Source organism: Muntiacus reevesi, chromosome 3, assembly GCF_963930625.1.
Source record: "Muntiacus reevesi chromosome 3, mMunRee1.1, whole genome shotgun sequence".
In the NCBI taxonomy this organism is placed as follows: Eukaryota; Metazoa; Chordata; class Mammalia; order Artiodactyla; family Cervidae; genus Muntiacus; species Muntiacus reevesi.
In genome coordinates this window covers 77,483,576-77,499,507 of record NC_089251.1, presented here as the reverse complement: position 1 = coordinate 77,499,507, position 15,932 = coordinate 77,483,576, and the positions used below count along the sequence as shown (strand labels likewise).

Below are 15,932 nucleotides of genomic sequence, written 5' to 3'. Positions count from 1 at the left end.
GTACTTCTTAATAGAAGAAAAGCTTGGAGAACAGTATTTGTATCTTATCACCGGCTACTCAAAATTGACATACCTATATTAAATGTAAGCCTTTCAAGTAGCTAAAATTGGATACCTTCATATGAATGATCGATTTATTTTATTTGAGAAGTGTTTGATTACCAAGACACACAGAGAACATAATACAGAGTTAGAGATAGGTTTACTTTTCCTAAAAATGTAATTGAATAAAAATGCAATGTATATTTATGTATATAGATACAGTTAAGCAAGAAGAGGGAAAAGAATCACTAAATTATTAGAGGAGGAATATTCTTTTTTTTTTAATTGAAGTATAACTGACTTACAATGTTATATTAGTTTCAGGTGTACCACATGAATGATTTGACATTTATACATATTACAGGATGATCACCATGATAATTCTAATTACCGTCTGTCCCCATCCCAAGTTATTATAAAATTAAGGATGAATATTCTTTTTTTTCCCTTTGGCTGCATCACATGGCTTGCAGGGCCTTATTTTGCTGACCAGGGATTGAATCCAGGCCCAAGACAATGAAAGTGCTGAGTCCTAACTACTGGACTGCCAGGGAATTCTTAAGGGTGAATTTTTTTTTTCTTTTTAAGATTTTTTTTGATGGGGACCATTTTTAAAGTCTTTTTTGAATTTGTTACAATATTATTTCTGTTTTATGTTTTGGTTTTTTTGCTCCAAGGCATGTGATATCTTAGCTCCCCAGCCAGGGATTGAACCTGCACCCCCTGCATTGGAAGGTGAAGTCTTAGCCACTGGACCACCAGGGAAGTCCCAAGATGAATATTTTTAATATTTTGATATAAACCCTTCCACTATTTTCAAACCCACCTCACCCCTTCCCTTAAATAGAGAAAGATTCATGTACTTTTTTTTAAATAAAAAGAGATAAAACTGGTGTTTAAACCACCTTTAAACAATATTTATAGTTTTGATGTACCAATTAAGGTTACTTGAAGGGGAGCATTAGTATTGCTTTCTGGTTTTTATCCTGTTATTTAACTTGAAAGTCACCAAATATGGTAGTTCCATTTATATTTTGAAATATAATAATTAAGAATAATGTAATATTACCAAGAAATAACCTTTTTTGGGCAAAGTTTTAAGATAAATAATTTGTGGAATAGTGGTTTCTAAAATGGTTCCTATTATACCTAGGAGCTATAATGGCATGTTTTTATGCTTCTAATATTCTTGCTTTTTCATCTTCTCAGTAAAAATGAACTATGTGCACATAGTTGCATATAGCTCAGAGTTGCTTATTATTTTGTCAGAAAGATTTATACTTATGAAGTGTCCAGACTTAAGAGGTCCAGTCTTTTAAAAATCAAAGTGTAGTGCTCATTTTGGCAGCATATATACTAAAATTGGAATGATACAGAGAAGATTAGCATGGCCCCTGCGCAAGAATGACACGCAAATTCGTGAAGCATTCCATATTTTTAATGTATGACAAAACTCACTGCAATGTTGCGAAGTAATTAGCCTCCAACTAATAAAAATACTTGAAAAAAAAAATCCAAGTGTAGTCTTAAACTTGGTATATTATCTGGTCCTTATCAGATCATCCTAGGAGCCAGAGTGCACAGCTTCCTCTTTGATGTTACTTTGCCACCTTATTTCTTATTTTATTCCTTCAGGGCCTAAAGACTTGCTTTGATATCCCCCTAAAATATCACATGGTTATCACAGGTACAGCCTAACTCGTGGTGATCTAGTCCTTGAAGTTTTCTAACTATGTTCCCTTGCAGGGCCTAATCCTAGAAGCCTCTCTCACGTTGCAAAGGAAAGTATCTGATCATAAGATGACCATAAGAAATAGAATATGACATTGCATATTAGCATTTCCGTAGGTAATTGTATGTTTTTCCTATGGGCAAACTGGTCTCTGTCTCTACCAGACAAACCCACAGCGGTGCTGTCCTTACTAACTGAACCACTTCCCTACAGAACACATTTCTGAGTATTTACTATGTGCAAGACACTTCACTAAGTTATTTAGGGAACACTAAGATGAATACAGCCTTTCCCTCAAAGATCCTCCACTAGTGAGGAAGGCGTGCAGGTGAAGACAGTTGAGCTCTTCCTAAATTTCAGTACATAATGCTGATATCCGGGGTGGCTTGTGCATGGTTGGCATGCTGGGTGGCAACTCAGGATCAGTGAGCAGGTTCAGCTTCAGAGAAGAGGTTGCCTGGTTTAGTAGTAGATGGAGGTCCTTAAATTCAGTTTCTGCAGTGTTGCAATTTATGTCCATCTACTTGATCCAAAAAGTATTAACTAGTGCAGGGCTATGTGACTGACAGCAACATACTTCACTTAAACACACGTGTACCACACACACCTTACAGTTTTGTGATAGATCCTCTGGCAAAGCTTTTCTTCTGCTGCTTCCTAACACTAGTATTGGGAGTTGGGTGTCAGATTTCATCTGTATCTGCTTTTGGCCGGAAGTGACTGACCCTGGTCCCGTATTCTGGGTGCAGGGCCAGAGGAGGAATCCTGTTTTCTCAGAAAGCTGCCACACACCAGATGTGCTGCATCCCTTGTCCCTGGTGTGATGGAGTGCAGAGGTAGTGTTTTTTGAGGCTGCCTCTCCAGATAGTCTTTGAATTTCTAATTCCTTCAAAAGTCAGATGCCTTATTCCCTTAGTAAATCTTGTGTTTAAGTGACTCCTGAAGTGGCTTTTTTTTTTTCCTTCTTGTACTCACAACATGAAGCTCAGAGCTTCAGCTCGCAGGAGCAGAACCAGCTCCCTTTTGATAAACAAAGACATGGTAACAGCACTTGAAGTTGATTCATTATGCAAGTCCTTGGGAAAACCGGCTGGTTCGTAAGGAACCGGCTCTCAGCTCATTAAGAAATAAGATGTGTGCTTGTTAGCCGGTGGTAAGTGCACACAGATTTTTAATGCCATGTTCTGAGTTGAGAAACCTTTCTTCCCCCTGTCAGAGATCCATCCTTCGAAGAAACCTAATGTAATTCGATCTACACCAAGCCTGCAAACCCCAACCACCAAGCGGATGCTAGCCACCCCGAATCACACGTCTCTGAGCATTTTGGGGAAAAGAAACTACAGTCATCACAATGGCCTGGATGGTATGTAAGCCCAGGAATTCTGGGGACTGATCCCATAGGCCAGGGCCTCTCTGCCCTTGACTGCTCTGGAGTGTCATCTGCCATGTGCGTGAATGTATAACAGGCAGGTTCTTCTTCCCTCTGATTGGACTGTGCAGAAAGGGGGATATAAGGGAAGGCTGTGTGTACCACAGTGAAGACATTTTGCCAACTGCTATTTCTCCATCTTCTCAGAAGGGAGCTTTTTGCTCCCATTTCCTGTTAGGAGGCTGGTTTGGAAATGAAGTCTGTATTTAGCAGGTTGCCTCTGCTGGATAATAATGCTCTCGCTGTGATGCACACCCACTGCTCACCTCTGTTTTCTTGAGCAGAAGGGATTATTTTTGCCTCGTGTCTGAGACAGCAGTGCTCTCTGGGGGGTTCTTTGGTGTTCTGTGGATCATTTTGAATTTGGCCTTTGTCCCTGACTTCATTCACCTTATAAATTTTCTTAATTGCTCAAGAGTACTATAAGTCATGAAAAGAATTACCTGGGTGATGTCCTAAATACAGAAATAATAATTTGTTTGAAATGGGAAAAACTGAGAAATATCATCTCTTATCCAAAGTACTTCTCCTGGGCTTGGCCATATAATGACTCTTCAGGGGGAATTGAATTATCTTCCCATTCGGACTATAAACACAAGCATTATAAATCATCTGGGCAGTACATACTGTTCATTTCAGTAGTCCTAGAGTTTGAAGCTGTCTTGATTGTTTAAATGTTGGCATTTATTTATGAATAAAACTCCAGGCTTTTCATGACTTGTGGGACTCTAAATTCCTTCAATGGCAGTAAGTTATTTATAATGAGGCCCTAGAGCAAGGATGTGGAGGAGACCTTCTAGCAATAATTTCCCATGGTGGTTTTCCTTCTGTATGATTTTGATGGTCATAGTGATGTCAAGATGAATAAAAAATTGAGGGTGAAGAGTTTAGTTTGCATTTATAGGGTATCAATGTGCAGCAGATATGGCTTTGGAGAATTTAGCTACGTAATAGTCTTGCAGAAATACTTCCTTGTTAATGAGAATATCAGCCATCCTTGCCTCAATATGCCTGATGTCTAGTCAGCAGAGGTCCAAGGAAGGATTGTGTCAAAATGTGGAGACGGGATTGCGTTCCAGCTTTTCCTTGCCTGCAGCATGGGACCCTTAGATTCAACCTTAAATGGAATCAAGAATCTTTCTTTTCCATCTTATCACCTCCCTGGGCAGTCTAGGTATATAGTCCTACTGCAGAAAGTAAGTTCTTATTTATTTTATAGTTATATATTCTGTATGGTAAAAAGAGTCTTGTTATGACTGATGTTGGAAGGCTGGCTCTCTCCACTCACACCCATGGTGGTGGTCACTCTGGGCCCCAGTCCTACCCCTGGTTGTAGCTCCTTTTGTCTTCCCTTGCATCACAGGACCTTGTCTCTTTGGAATTTCTAGAAGGTGCCACCATGTAGTGCTCTCTGTTTAGGGTTATTTGTCCCATTTCCTTCAGACAGATACTGTTGTGAGGGCATTTATTCTCTGCTCTGAACAGGAGGCACAGACAAGAGCACCCGATGAATCCCCGGGTTTATGTTGTTCAGGACCTTCAACCTTGTTAAGGAAAAGACACTTGTCTCAGTTTCAGAGGAACCGTAGCCATTGCACTCTTCTCAAGACCCATTTGTCTCTGCTTCCCTGTCGTGGTGCAGAGAGGAAGGCTGATTACCTGTGCCTTACCTGCGTTATCTCATCTGATTCAGTTGACAGAAGGTTCCAGGTCAGGGGACTTGACTGTTTTGCATACCATGGTATCTCTGCTGCCTGGCATAGTGCCTGGAACTTAGCAGGTGATCAATAAATGTTAGTTGAATAAATGAAAGTGATTGAGAAAAATGAGACCTGGAGAGGTGAATTAAATTTTCCAAAGTTACCAAAGTTGCATAAATGCGTTGGGGTTCCTATTCAGGTGTGACTGATTTCAGAGTCTGCTCTTTTACCCACTGTTATAAATGAAGTTGTGGCTCTCAAATGTGCTGTATTAGCAAAGTAGAAACTACATAAGTTATTTTAACAGCTCATTTAATATGAGAAATCAATGTGATAGATGTTGAAGGACAGAATGGGTAAACAGGGAACACTGTTGGACAGTGGGGTGGGGAGAAGAAACAACCGCCATCACTAGAGCTGGGGGAACAACACGGAGAAATGGGGGTCATCACAGCTAGAAGCCCAAGGAGCTGGGACTCAGACCCTTGAGGAAAGAGCATTGCTCTGTCGGTGCCGGCATCTCTCAGCAAGTGTGATGAGGCTGCTTCTGGGAGTGTGAAGTGAAACTGGGAACTGAAACCCACTGCGGCTGACAGGAACAAGGAGAAGCAAGTCTCTTGCCCAGCCTTGCAGGTACCCTCTAGCCCACCCCACCTCACCTACTGGTGTAACAGGGATCTGAATGGCACAGGAGAAAAGCATTTGCAGAGTCCCAACTGCACCCAGCAGCACAAAGGTGAGTTTAAGTAGATGGATGTGCAACTGAGAGGCAAGAGGGTCACAGAAGCACATACTTCAGAAAATGTCCCCATTTTTGTATTCCCAGTGGACCTGTTCCTTGGGATAATGGGTCTATTGCTTACTTCCTTAGGATATAAGACACTGACTCACCTGAGTTTCCAAGGTGAACTCAAAGTACTAGAAAAAAATCTTAGGCTAATAGTTAATTTTCATGAGAGAGTTAATACCATTATACACTGGAATTGATAACGCACAAATTCATGGAAGAGTCTTACTCTGTGTGATTCAATAATAAAATCAATTAGCACTGCTATGTAATTATCAGCATGTCAGACAGATGAGCTCACCAGACAGGATGTTGGTGGACAGAACTCGTCCACCTGGAAGCGAAACCTGATTGTACTGGAATATCCAGCCAGGTCTCAGCTGTCTGCTGCTTCCTTCTGCTTCTTGCTCCCTTTGCTCAGCCTCCACCTTCAGTTGGAGGTTCTTCGTGGTGGGAAAAGAGCCTCTGAATTCCTGCTGGTAGATGGTTTTTTCAGTTCAGTCGCTAAGTCGTGTCCAACTTCTGCGACCCCATGGACTGCAACACACCAGGCTTCCCTGTCCGTCACCAGCTCCCGGAGCTTGCTCAAACTCATGATAGTTTTTTACCTGACATTAAAAAAAAAAAAAAAAAAAAAAAACCAGACTGGGCAGCTTCTTCTTATCTTCTGAAAGTCACTGTCTTTCACCTGGCCTTGACCCTTTAAAGGCCCTGGTGTGACTAGGGCCTGGGAGTCAGCATTCTGTATCTTTTTAACTCATGGTACTTAGCCACCCACAGACCTCTGTGGCTGTCCTAAGGGAACTTAGATTCTAAGGGTAAAAACACAACCTGCACACATAAAAAGCCTCATATTTTGGAGTCAGTACAGACCTACCCAGATCCATATCAATGTCCGTTTATTTTAGTCTTTGTCGTCAGACTGTATAGTTCCAGTGGTGGCCACATGCCATCAGAGTGCTTTCCAAATCCTGCCTCCTTTTCTGACTTAGAGGTGACAGTCTTATTGCCAGCAAACCAAATGCCTCCCACATCCAGCTGACTTGGGTAACTCCAATGACTGTGAAAACAGAAGGCCCTGAGACCAGTGGGGATAGAAGAGGCATTACTCACCATGTCTGGGAGCCCCAAAGGGAGGGCAGCAGGGAAGATGGGATTTGTCTCTGCCATGCAAAAAAGAACATCTGACTGTTTGGAGTGAGATGGGATGAATTGCTGACTTCTCTAATAATTTCCTGTGTGACTTTGGGTAAATCATTTGGTTTCCATAACCATTTTTTTTCTTCTCTTCTGTAATACAAATACAGATTTCATTTGGCTTAACCAAGTTGTTATGATTAAAAATTTTCACCTACTTTATACCACTTGATCTTCCAAACTCTTTATGAGGTAGATGTTATAACCCTCATTTTAATAATGAAAAACCCCAAGTTCAAAGAGGTGAAGGGATTTGCCCAAAGTCACCCTGCTAGCAATTAGCAGACATGAGATTTTAAACTCCAAATCTAAGGTTGTTTCCACTGGTGAATAAGGATCCCTGATCTGTGTGTTGAGTACAGCACATACCTGGGAGACATTTCTGGTTTTTTTGTGTGTATCAAAGCTGGGTTTGTATTTGTAAACACAGAGAGGAACATAGAGGGCATTTTTCTTTGCTCAAGACTGTGAACCACAAGCAAAGCTGTCAACTCCATCTCTTGCCTCTGCATAGCTCCTCTGCCTGTATGATACTCCCTCCTTTTTCTGGAACTTAGGGGATAGGAGCTATATTAGTGTCAGAGAGAGGGGAGAAAAAAGAAATAGAGAAAAACCACAAACACCTAAAGGTGAGATATGTTTCAATTATATTTCCAGTATCGACTCTGGTGCATAGTGAGTGTTCATTAAGTGTTACCCTGGAGTAGGAAATAGTAACCCACTCCAGTATCTTGCCTGGGAAATCCCCTGGACAGGGGAGCCTAGTAGGCTACAGACAATGGGGTTGCAAAAGTGTTGGACATGACTGAGCACGCACACATAACATTATTAAGATTTCATCTCCTCCTTTAAAGAAGCGATATTATTGTTTTATTTTGAAAACTATTAAATGACCAAAGTTTTTATAGTCATATGTGAATTGTATATGAATAATGTCAGTGCTTTCCTTATAATTTCATTTCTTACCTAAAGGTATGATTCTCAAAACAATGACTCTTGGATTTGCTTAAAGGTAAATGGATATGTTCCAGTGTATATTTGCACATAGACAGGGCCAGTATTTATAAAGAAAAACTACCCTTGTTTAGGTGATTTAGAAAAGTATTCAAGATAAAATTAAGTTTATAAAGAGGGCCCATTTAGCTTCCCGAAGGTTCCTATGGTTAGAGACCCTACAGCAAAGGGGACAGAACAGCATCATCCTGAGACAGTGAAGTCTTTTTCAGAGTGAAGGCTGAGTCGGAAAAGACTCCAGAAGGACTGTACAGGTATTTCCTAACCCCCTAAAGAGATGCCCCGGGATCACCTCCCTACCTAGTGTCAGATGTTTGTGTTTTGGTATATCAGCAGACCTTCCATTGCACTGGACAGGGACAGCGGGCCTTCCTACTGTGTCTCCATCTTTATCACATGGGGATCTTTGAGAACAGCTTCTGCTGTGTAGTAATGCAGACCAAGGGAACATCCGCAGGAGGTGCTCTCACCCTTCCTCTGAGATGGCATGGCCTTTGTCCCAGGGGTGCTACGGAAACAGGACTCTGTGTCAGGAAAACCAAAGCAGCAGTTTCAGAAGAGAGGTGAGCTTTCAGTGGGACAGAGTCAGGGCCTGTGAGCCAAGGAAACTGATGAACTGATGTACAATAAACTTTTTAATCTGCTCTCCTCCTGCTTATTTCCCCTGAGGTTTGTGAGTATACCGCAGATGTTATCTTTCTTATTTGTTTTCTGCGTTGACTAATATCATTTCTCAGTGTCTTTATACAATGAAGCGGGTATCTGATGGGGATGCCTCTAAGTATAATACTATGATCTGGTATGTGAAGACTGTCCTTTGGGCGACTTATTTCTGAAATCAGTGATTCAAGAGCTCCAACTGTTTGCTTCCCACCCTGGGAAATGGGTGGAGGTGAGGCCATTGTACCAGTGAGAGAGCTCTGGGAATGCATCTGCTGTCTTCACAAATCCCAATAAAAATAGACTGCCAGGAGCAGCTGATGGCACTCCTAGGCATGCTTAGGCCCGGACTGCCTTCTGTCAAACATTTTTATGTCATTTCAAAAGACTATGATTTTTTTTGAATCTCCTAAAACTTTTTTTTTGAAGAACATTGAGTGCTCCTGGACTCACCTCTGGTCTCCTGTTCTCAAGCTATAATGTTAAAACCTGATTAAATATATTAAAGTACCTTTGAGTTTCTTTTTTTCTTCAGTTTTTATAATGGATTATTATGGCACCAGAGTTTATTGAACGTGAAGCAGTTATAGAAGATTATCTAATGTATCTGGAGAGTTTCAGGATGGTTAAAGCATTATCTGAGGGTAGCGGATATTCTCTCACACTCTGAATCCATAGGAGTGGGGGTTCTGGAGGAAGACTGGCCCAGGTACCTTAGGTGTGAGGAATCAGTAGCTTGGTGTTTTGGCATATTCTGGAAAGATGGCAAGCTGGCCACCTCAGGGTCCATTGCTGGGTTTACTAGTAAATATCACAGTTTCTCCCAGAGAATACTCTGCATCCTGCCCCTGAGGAAAATGCTAGTGCATGAGCCTATAAGTGGTCTAGGCTTAAGACTCTCAGCAATATGGAGGGCTTTACTTGTAGTTCAGTCACTAATCTGCCTGCAATGCAGGAGACCCTGGTTCGATTCCTGGGTTGGGAAGACCCCCTGGAGAAGGAAATGGCAACCCACTGCAGTATTCTTGCCTGGAGAATCTCATGGACAGAGGAGCTTGGCAGGCCCATGCGGTCACAAGAATCAGACACGACTTAGCAACTAAACCACCACCTGCAAATGGAGATTTTAGAAGAGCGACCCAAGTCCTTGGTAGTTACTCAGAGGCCGACGGCTGTGAGAACCAGCTCTGGCTCCCTCAGTAAGTCTCTTTACCTTCAGGGGTCATGCAAGGAAATCTTTGTGACCAGCCTATCCCTGTGAGCTCCCATCCTCAGTGACGCAGAGGGGGAACCTCTGAGAAAGGAAGTCAACCTCTGACTGGAAATCTGAGTCCTGATTTTGAGGGGTAATGGTAGATGCTTGGGAAAGGAGAGGAAAGAAGTCAGCAGAGGGTGGGAGCTGCGCCCTTGAGAAGCGAATCTTCCTCAGCAGAGAGTGGACTCATTCACCTGAGGAGCAGTCCACGGCTCCTTGATGCTGGCTTTGAGAAACCCAGCGGGACGTCAGCGTTAGATCTTGATGCCCCGGGAAAGTGAAGACCAACTCTAGAAGCCAGCTGATCTAGGCATCCCCCTGCCCAGTCTCTTCAGATCCCGGTGAAGAAGTGAGAAGTCTTCTGAATCTGCAGAGCCCCCAGAGCAAGGACTCCAGAAGATTAGTCACAGCCTCCTTGATTGGGAGACTCCCACTGGGTTCTTGTTAAGCGTCCCAGCCTTGCTCATTATTTTCCTTCAGTGTTTCTTGTTTTCCCTTCCAGATGACTGAGCACTCTTTAAGCTCAGAAAACATCTGAGTTATAATGTATAGCATTTTCTTCCCTCAACCAAATATTTAGTTTTGTCAGCAACTATTTACATATACATGAATATGAAAAGTCATTAATGTAAAACTGAGGAACAAGCTTGGAGGCAGCTTTGTTAGATGAGCCTCCCTGAGAAGATGTGTGCAGAGACCCTTCCCACGATTGTCCCACTGCAGCTTCAGTGAGTGCCTGCTGGAACCCTTTGGGGGCCATGAGTGAGTCCTGGGGAAACAGGGCGCTTACATTTAAGGTATCTGGGACCAGACAGCAGAAAAAAGGATCAAGATACTGGATACTGGACCTCTTACATTGGTTTCTGATTTTCTTCTTGTTTTCCTCCAGTTTTCTTCCCCTGTGTCTTTTTACTCTACTTTCTGCAGAGTACTACTTTACCCTACTTTACATTCCAACCAGGCTTGTCTAATTTCTCCCTAAAAGTTGCCAATTTTTACTTCATATAATTTTGAAATTCTGTTATTGGATATATATGTCGTTGGACTTTTGTATGTCTTTTTGACCTTTTTATCACTAGGAAATGATCCTTTTTGCTTCTGTTAATATTCCTCTATTTTGTCTGATATTGAAATGAATGTACCAGTTTTCTTTTTCTCTTGTTTTTAGTTTAAATGAATTAAAAACTCAGAAGATAATGATTCTTATCGCATCTCTAAAGTCAGCACAGGTTGTTCTAGCAAGATTTTAAATACCCTATAAAGCTATTTTCCATTATCATTTAATTTAAAAACAGCTTTACTGAGGCATAATGGACATTCAGTAAATTATACATATTTAAAATATTCAGCTTGATAAGTTTAACATACACACACACACACACACACACCAGGAACCATCACCATAATCAAGATAATAAACTTGCCTGTCACCCTCAAAAATTTCCTTGCACTCCTTTATAATTGGCCCTCTTGTCGTCCCTATCACCCCCATGTCATCCCAGGCGGCTGCTGATCTGCTTTTTAACACCATAGATTAGGTTACATTTTCTAGAATTTTATTAAATGGAGTCATGCAATATTTACTCTTTATTTGTCAGTTTGAATAGTGTTTGGAGATCTACAAGTTCACTGATTGTTTTTTCAGCAGTACCAAATCTTATGTTAATCCATCCAATGAATTATTCATTTCATATTTTGTATTTTTCAGTTTTAGAATTCCCATTTAGGTCTTTGATATTCCTCCTAAAATATACCATATTGTCCCCCACACATCCATCTTTTCCAATGTATTTTTATTTTTTATTTTTTTTAATTATTTTTTATTTTGTTTTATTTTTTTATTAGTTGGAGGCTAATTACTTCACAACATTTCAGTGGGTTTTGTCATACATTGACATGAATCAGCCATAGAGTTACACGTATTCCCCATCCCGATCCCCCCTCCCACCTCCCTCCAATGTATTTTTAAAACATACTTATAGTAAATATTTTAAGTCCATATCTGCTAATTCTAACATCTGAATCATCCATTAATTATCTTATACTGATTGTTTTTTTCTTTTGATTATGGGTTGCATTTTCCTGTTTCCCAGGTCTAACAGTTTTTAATGAATACTGGTCAGTGTGGATGATAAGTTGTGGAGAATCAAGATTCTGTTATTTTCCTCAGTAAAGTATGTTTTTTTTTTTTTTTCCTGTAGAGTATTAAGATATGTTCTAACAAGAATTAAATTTGATGATCACCTCTTAAGTCTCCTGCATTGGTAGGAGGGTTCTTTACCACTAGCACCACTTGGCTTTATTAGGGCTTGTCTATTTCAGTTTTGCTCCTAGTTCCATGAGATTTCAGTGGAAAGACCAAGTTGTTTGCCCCATCCTTCTAACTTAGTAGAATTTGAATTCCGAACTCTGTCTTCCCAGCACTGGACAGCTGCTGAGGTTGTTGCTTAGCCTTTTTTAACCTTTTAGCTGATGTTTTCCAGTGGGCTCCTTGGAGTCTCATTTTGTGTGTGAGTAGTTCTGAGATCGGCCAATGATTTGAGGGGAGTGTGTATGTTAATCTGGGGACTCCCCCTTACCTGTGTCCTTCCTTTTAGGATCTCTTCCCTCAATTTCCAGCTGTATTGGCAGCCTTGAGCTCTGATGTGTCCCTCATTCCTCAGCTCAGTCAGACTGCAGCTTTCTGCTGGAACCAAATCCCTCTTGTACTGCATGGAACTGCTCACAGGGGTACTGTTAACAGAGAATCTCACCTAGTCTCGCCTTTTTTCAAGTCATCTCTCTTCCAGTTTATGCTTAATTTTGGTTGCTCTCCACTATCTTCAAACACTTGCTTTTATATTTTATATAGAATTTATCACTGTTTTTGGCTGGAGGGTTAACCCAAGCTAAATTAACCCACCATTATAGGAAGCAGAAGAATTGAGCTTTTGAACTGTGGTGCTGGAGATGACTCTTGAGAGTCTCTTAAGAGTCTCTCTTAAGAGAGACTTAACAGCAAGATCAAACCAGTCAATCCTAAAGGAAATCAACCTTGAATATTCATTGAAAGGACTGATGCTGAAGCTGAAGCTCCACTACTTTGACTCACACTGCTTTGATATGAAGAACCGACTCATTGGAAAAGACTCTGATGTGGGGAAAGATTGAGGGCAGGAGGAGAAGGGGACAACAGAGGATGAGATAGTTGGATGGCATCACTGATTCAATGGACATGAATTTGAGCAAGCTCGGGTAGATGGTGAAGGACAGGGAAGCCTGGCGTGCTGTAGTCTAAGGGGTCGCAAAGCGCTGGACACAACTGAGTGACTGAACAACAACAATAGGAAGCAGAACTCTTCAGTCCTTCTCCAGCCTCCCTGCCAACTCTGTTGGTTCTCTCAATTTATTTTGAAATAATATACTGTTTGTGTTTTGTGGACACTGTGTCCTTCCTTACCTGTCTGAGGATATGAATGATAGTGGTTTCTGTTTCTTGAGTTTTCTTCATGAATAATCCATTCTTCCAATGTGTGTTTTTCTCTGTTTTGGTCTCTAATGGTTGTGTTAGAGGTTTCTTCCTGCTGACCTTTGGTTGTGTAATAGTGTTTAAGAGTAGGAAACTAAAGTCAGATGAGAGCTCTGTGCCTCAGCCTGCAGTGCACTTCGCAGAAAGCTGATCAGACCAGGCTGTTTGTTGAGTGGCCCGAGGGTCGGTATCCTCAGGTCTTTTCTGTGGGCTGGGCAGATTTCCCAGAGAAGATGCTTTCCATCTACCTTAGTCCATTCAGGCTCCTGTAACAAAATACTACAGATGGGTACTGTAAACAACAGAAATTTGTTACAGTTCTAAAGGCAGGGAAGTCCATGCATGACCAGGGTGCCAGCATAATTGGCTTCTGATGAAGGGCCTCTTCTGGGTTGCAGACTGCTGTCTTCTTGCTGTGTCATCACATGATGATAGGAGCTAGGGAGCATGTGGGGTCTCTTTTATAAGAACATTAATCCCACTCATGAGCTTCCCAGGAGGTGCTAGTGGCAAAGAATTCATCTGCCAATGCAGGAGACACAGACAGGGGTTTTATCCCTGGGTGGGGAGGATCCCCTTGAGTAGGAAATGGCACCCTATTACAGTATTCTTTTTTTTTTTTTTAAGTCTTTATTGAATTTGTTACAATATTGCTTCTGTTTGTTTTTTTGGCTGCAAGGCATGTGGGATCTTGGCTCCCTAACCAGAGATCGAACCTGCACCCCCTGAATTGGAAGGCAAAGTCTTAACCACGGGACCGCCAGGGAAGTCCCCCTATTACGTATCCTTCCCTGGAAAGTTCCATGAGCAGAGGAGCCTGGCAGGCTCCAGTCCATGGGGCTGCAAAGAGCCGGACATGACTGAGCACGACACAGCAGTCCCATTCACAGGGGTTAGGCCCTCGTGACCTGAGTCCTTCCCAAAGGGTCTGAACTCTGATGCCGTCACACTGGGCATTAGGACGTCAACATACGGATTTTGTGGGGACACAAACATTCAGACCACAGCATAGTCTCTCTTTGAGGATGACGTTTTGGCTACCTGCTTCCTGGGAGCTCAAGGGGAAGCAGGCTGGAGGTCTTACCATTCCGTGGATATGCGTTCACGTGATCCCTCAGTCTGGGCACTGGCAGCCCTGCATGGTGCCTTGTGTTCCCTAGGCCCGCAGCCCCCTGTTTGGTCCTCTTCAGAGAATAACTCTCCAGACCTGTGGGAGGTGGGCAGCTGCCGAGGGGTGTGGAGTCAGGAGAGCTTCTAGGAGTCCAGCAACCTCAGACAGCTTTCAACTGATCTCTGCCGCAGTCTCCCCTCCCCGCCCCCCTCGAGGTGTCTGGTGTCCATTCCCGAGCTATTTTCTGCACACTGGACAGCTTTTCACACTGCCAGCTTCAGGTTTGGCTTTCTTGAATGCATGGGCTGTTATCGCTTGTTTATCTGTTTTCCAGACTCTAGAATCCTGATGGTGGTTTCTCCTCTGGGTTTCAGAAGGGGAAGAAATTAACTCAGATACTGGTAGCTGGAAACCTTAAAAAAAAAAAATTGTTTCTAGTGCAGCAGTTGGTTAGAGTAAAGAACCTCCAAGTCCAGGGACATTAAGTACGTGTGTGTGTGTGTGTGTGTGTGTGTGTGTGTTAATTGCTCAGTTGTGTCTAACTCTTTGCGACCCTATGGACTGTAGTTCACTAGGTTCCTCTGTCCATGGAATTTACCAGGCAAGAATACTGGAGTGGTTGCCATTCCCTTCTCCAGCAGATCTTCCCGACCTAGGGATCAAACCCGGGTCTCCTGCTTTACAGGTAGATTCTTTACCATTTGAGTCACCAGGGAAGCCCTTTAAGTACTTATGAAAAGTCAAAGCAAAAGGGAAAATTTTGTAAAAATAATAAGTGCTTATGAATCGGAGTTAGTATAGACAAAAGTAGCAAATGTAGATTGATGCATATGAGAATTTATTTAGACAAAAGTAGCAAATGTAGATTGATGCATATGAGAATTTATTTATAAAGTGTAAACAGAAATGATCTGGGCTACATCATCTAGAAGGAGACCTGAGAATGGGTGTAGATCTCTTTCTGGGGCCCTGTGTATCTGGGACCCTTCACGTGGCTCTGGTTTCCTGCTACAAGGAAATGCAGTGGGGCTGAGGAAGCTTTGAGCAGGGAGACATGCTGGTGTTACAAGCGCAGGTGGTAAGCACTGGGATGCTTCAGCCCAGAATGCAAGAGGTGACATATCTCAGCTTAAAACCATGGCCAGTGTGGAGAAAGCAGGTGTGAACCTGGATGCTAGATCCTGAGCTGGTGAGAGGAGAGGGTTGCTCTCAAACCTGGGGCAGGTAAGCTTAGCTCAAATAGAGAAAGCACAATTTACCATGGTAGGCCAGAAACTTTGGGAGCTATTTACAAGTGACTCTTCGGGCAGATGGCTTAATTCCATAGGTGGGTGGATAAATGAATGGCAGCGTGGTCCCCCCCCACCACTCCCCACACACACACAAGAGAGGCTTCTGAGAAATACTGGGGATGCTGACACACACATAATCCGTAATTTAGACACTGCAGAGAGCAGTGTGCTCTCACTGGGATGGATGGAGAATGGAGCAGCTTAG

General features: G+C 42.3%; 1 protein-coding gene and 1 non-coding gene across 4 annotated transcripts in view; both read left to right on the top strand.

Annotated features, from left to right (window-relative positions):
• MTA3 (metastasis associated 1 family member 3) overlaps nt 1-15,932 on the top strand; it is a 185,194-nt gene that overhangs the window by 146,860 nt on the left and 22,402 nt on the right. For 2 of the 3 annotated variants that reach the window (XM_065929367.1, XM_065929368.1), the window contains exon 16: nt 2,991-3,137. In XM_065929367.1, coding sequence (XP_065785439.1) covers nt 2,991-3,137 — 147 coding nt within the window. Of the gene's footprint in view, nt 1-2,990; nt 3,138-4,688; nt 4,846-15,932 lie in introns of those variants that run through there. The other variant, XM_065929369.1, reaches the window with a different exon arrangement.
• LOC136165636 (U6 spliceosomal RNA) lies at nt 1,375-1,481 on the top strand. Its single transcript, XR_010662641.1, has one exon. It is a non-coding gene; the product is annotated as a U6 spliceosomal RNA (small nuclear RNA).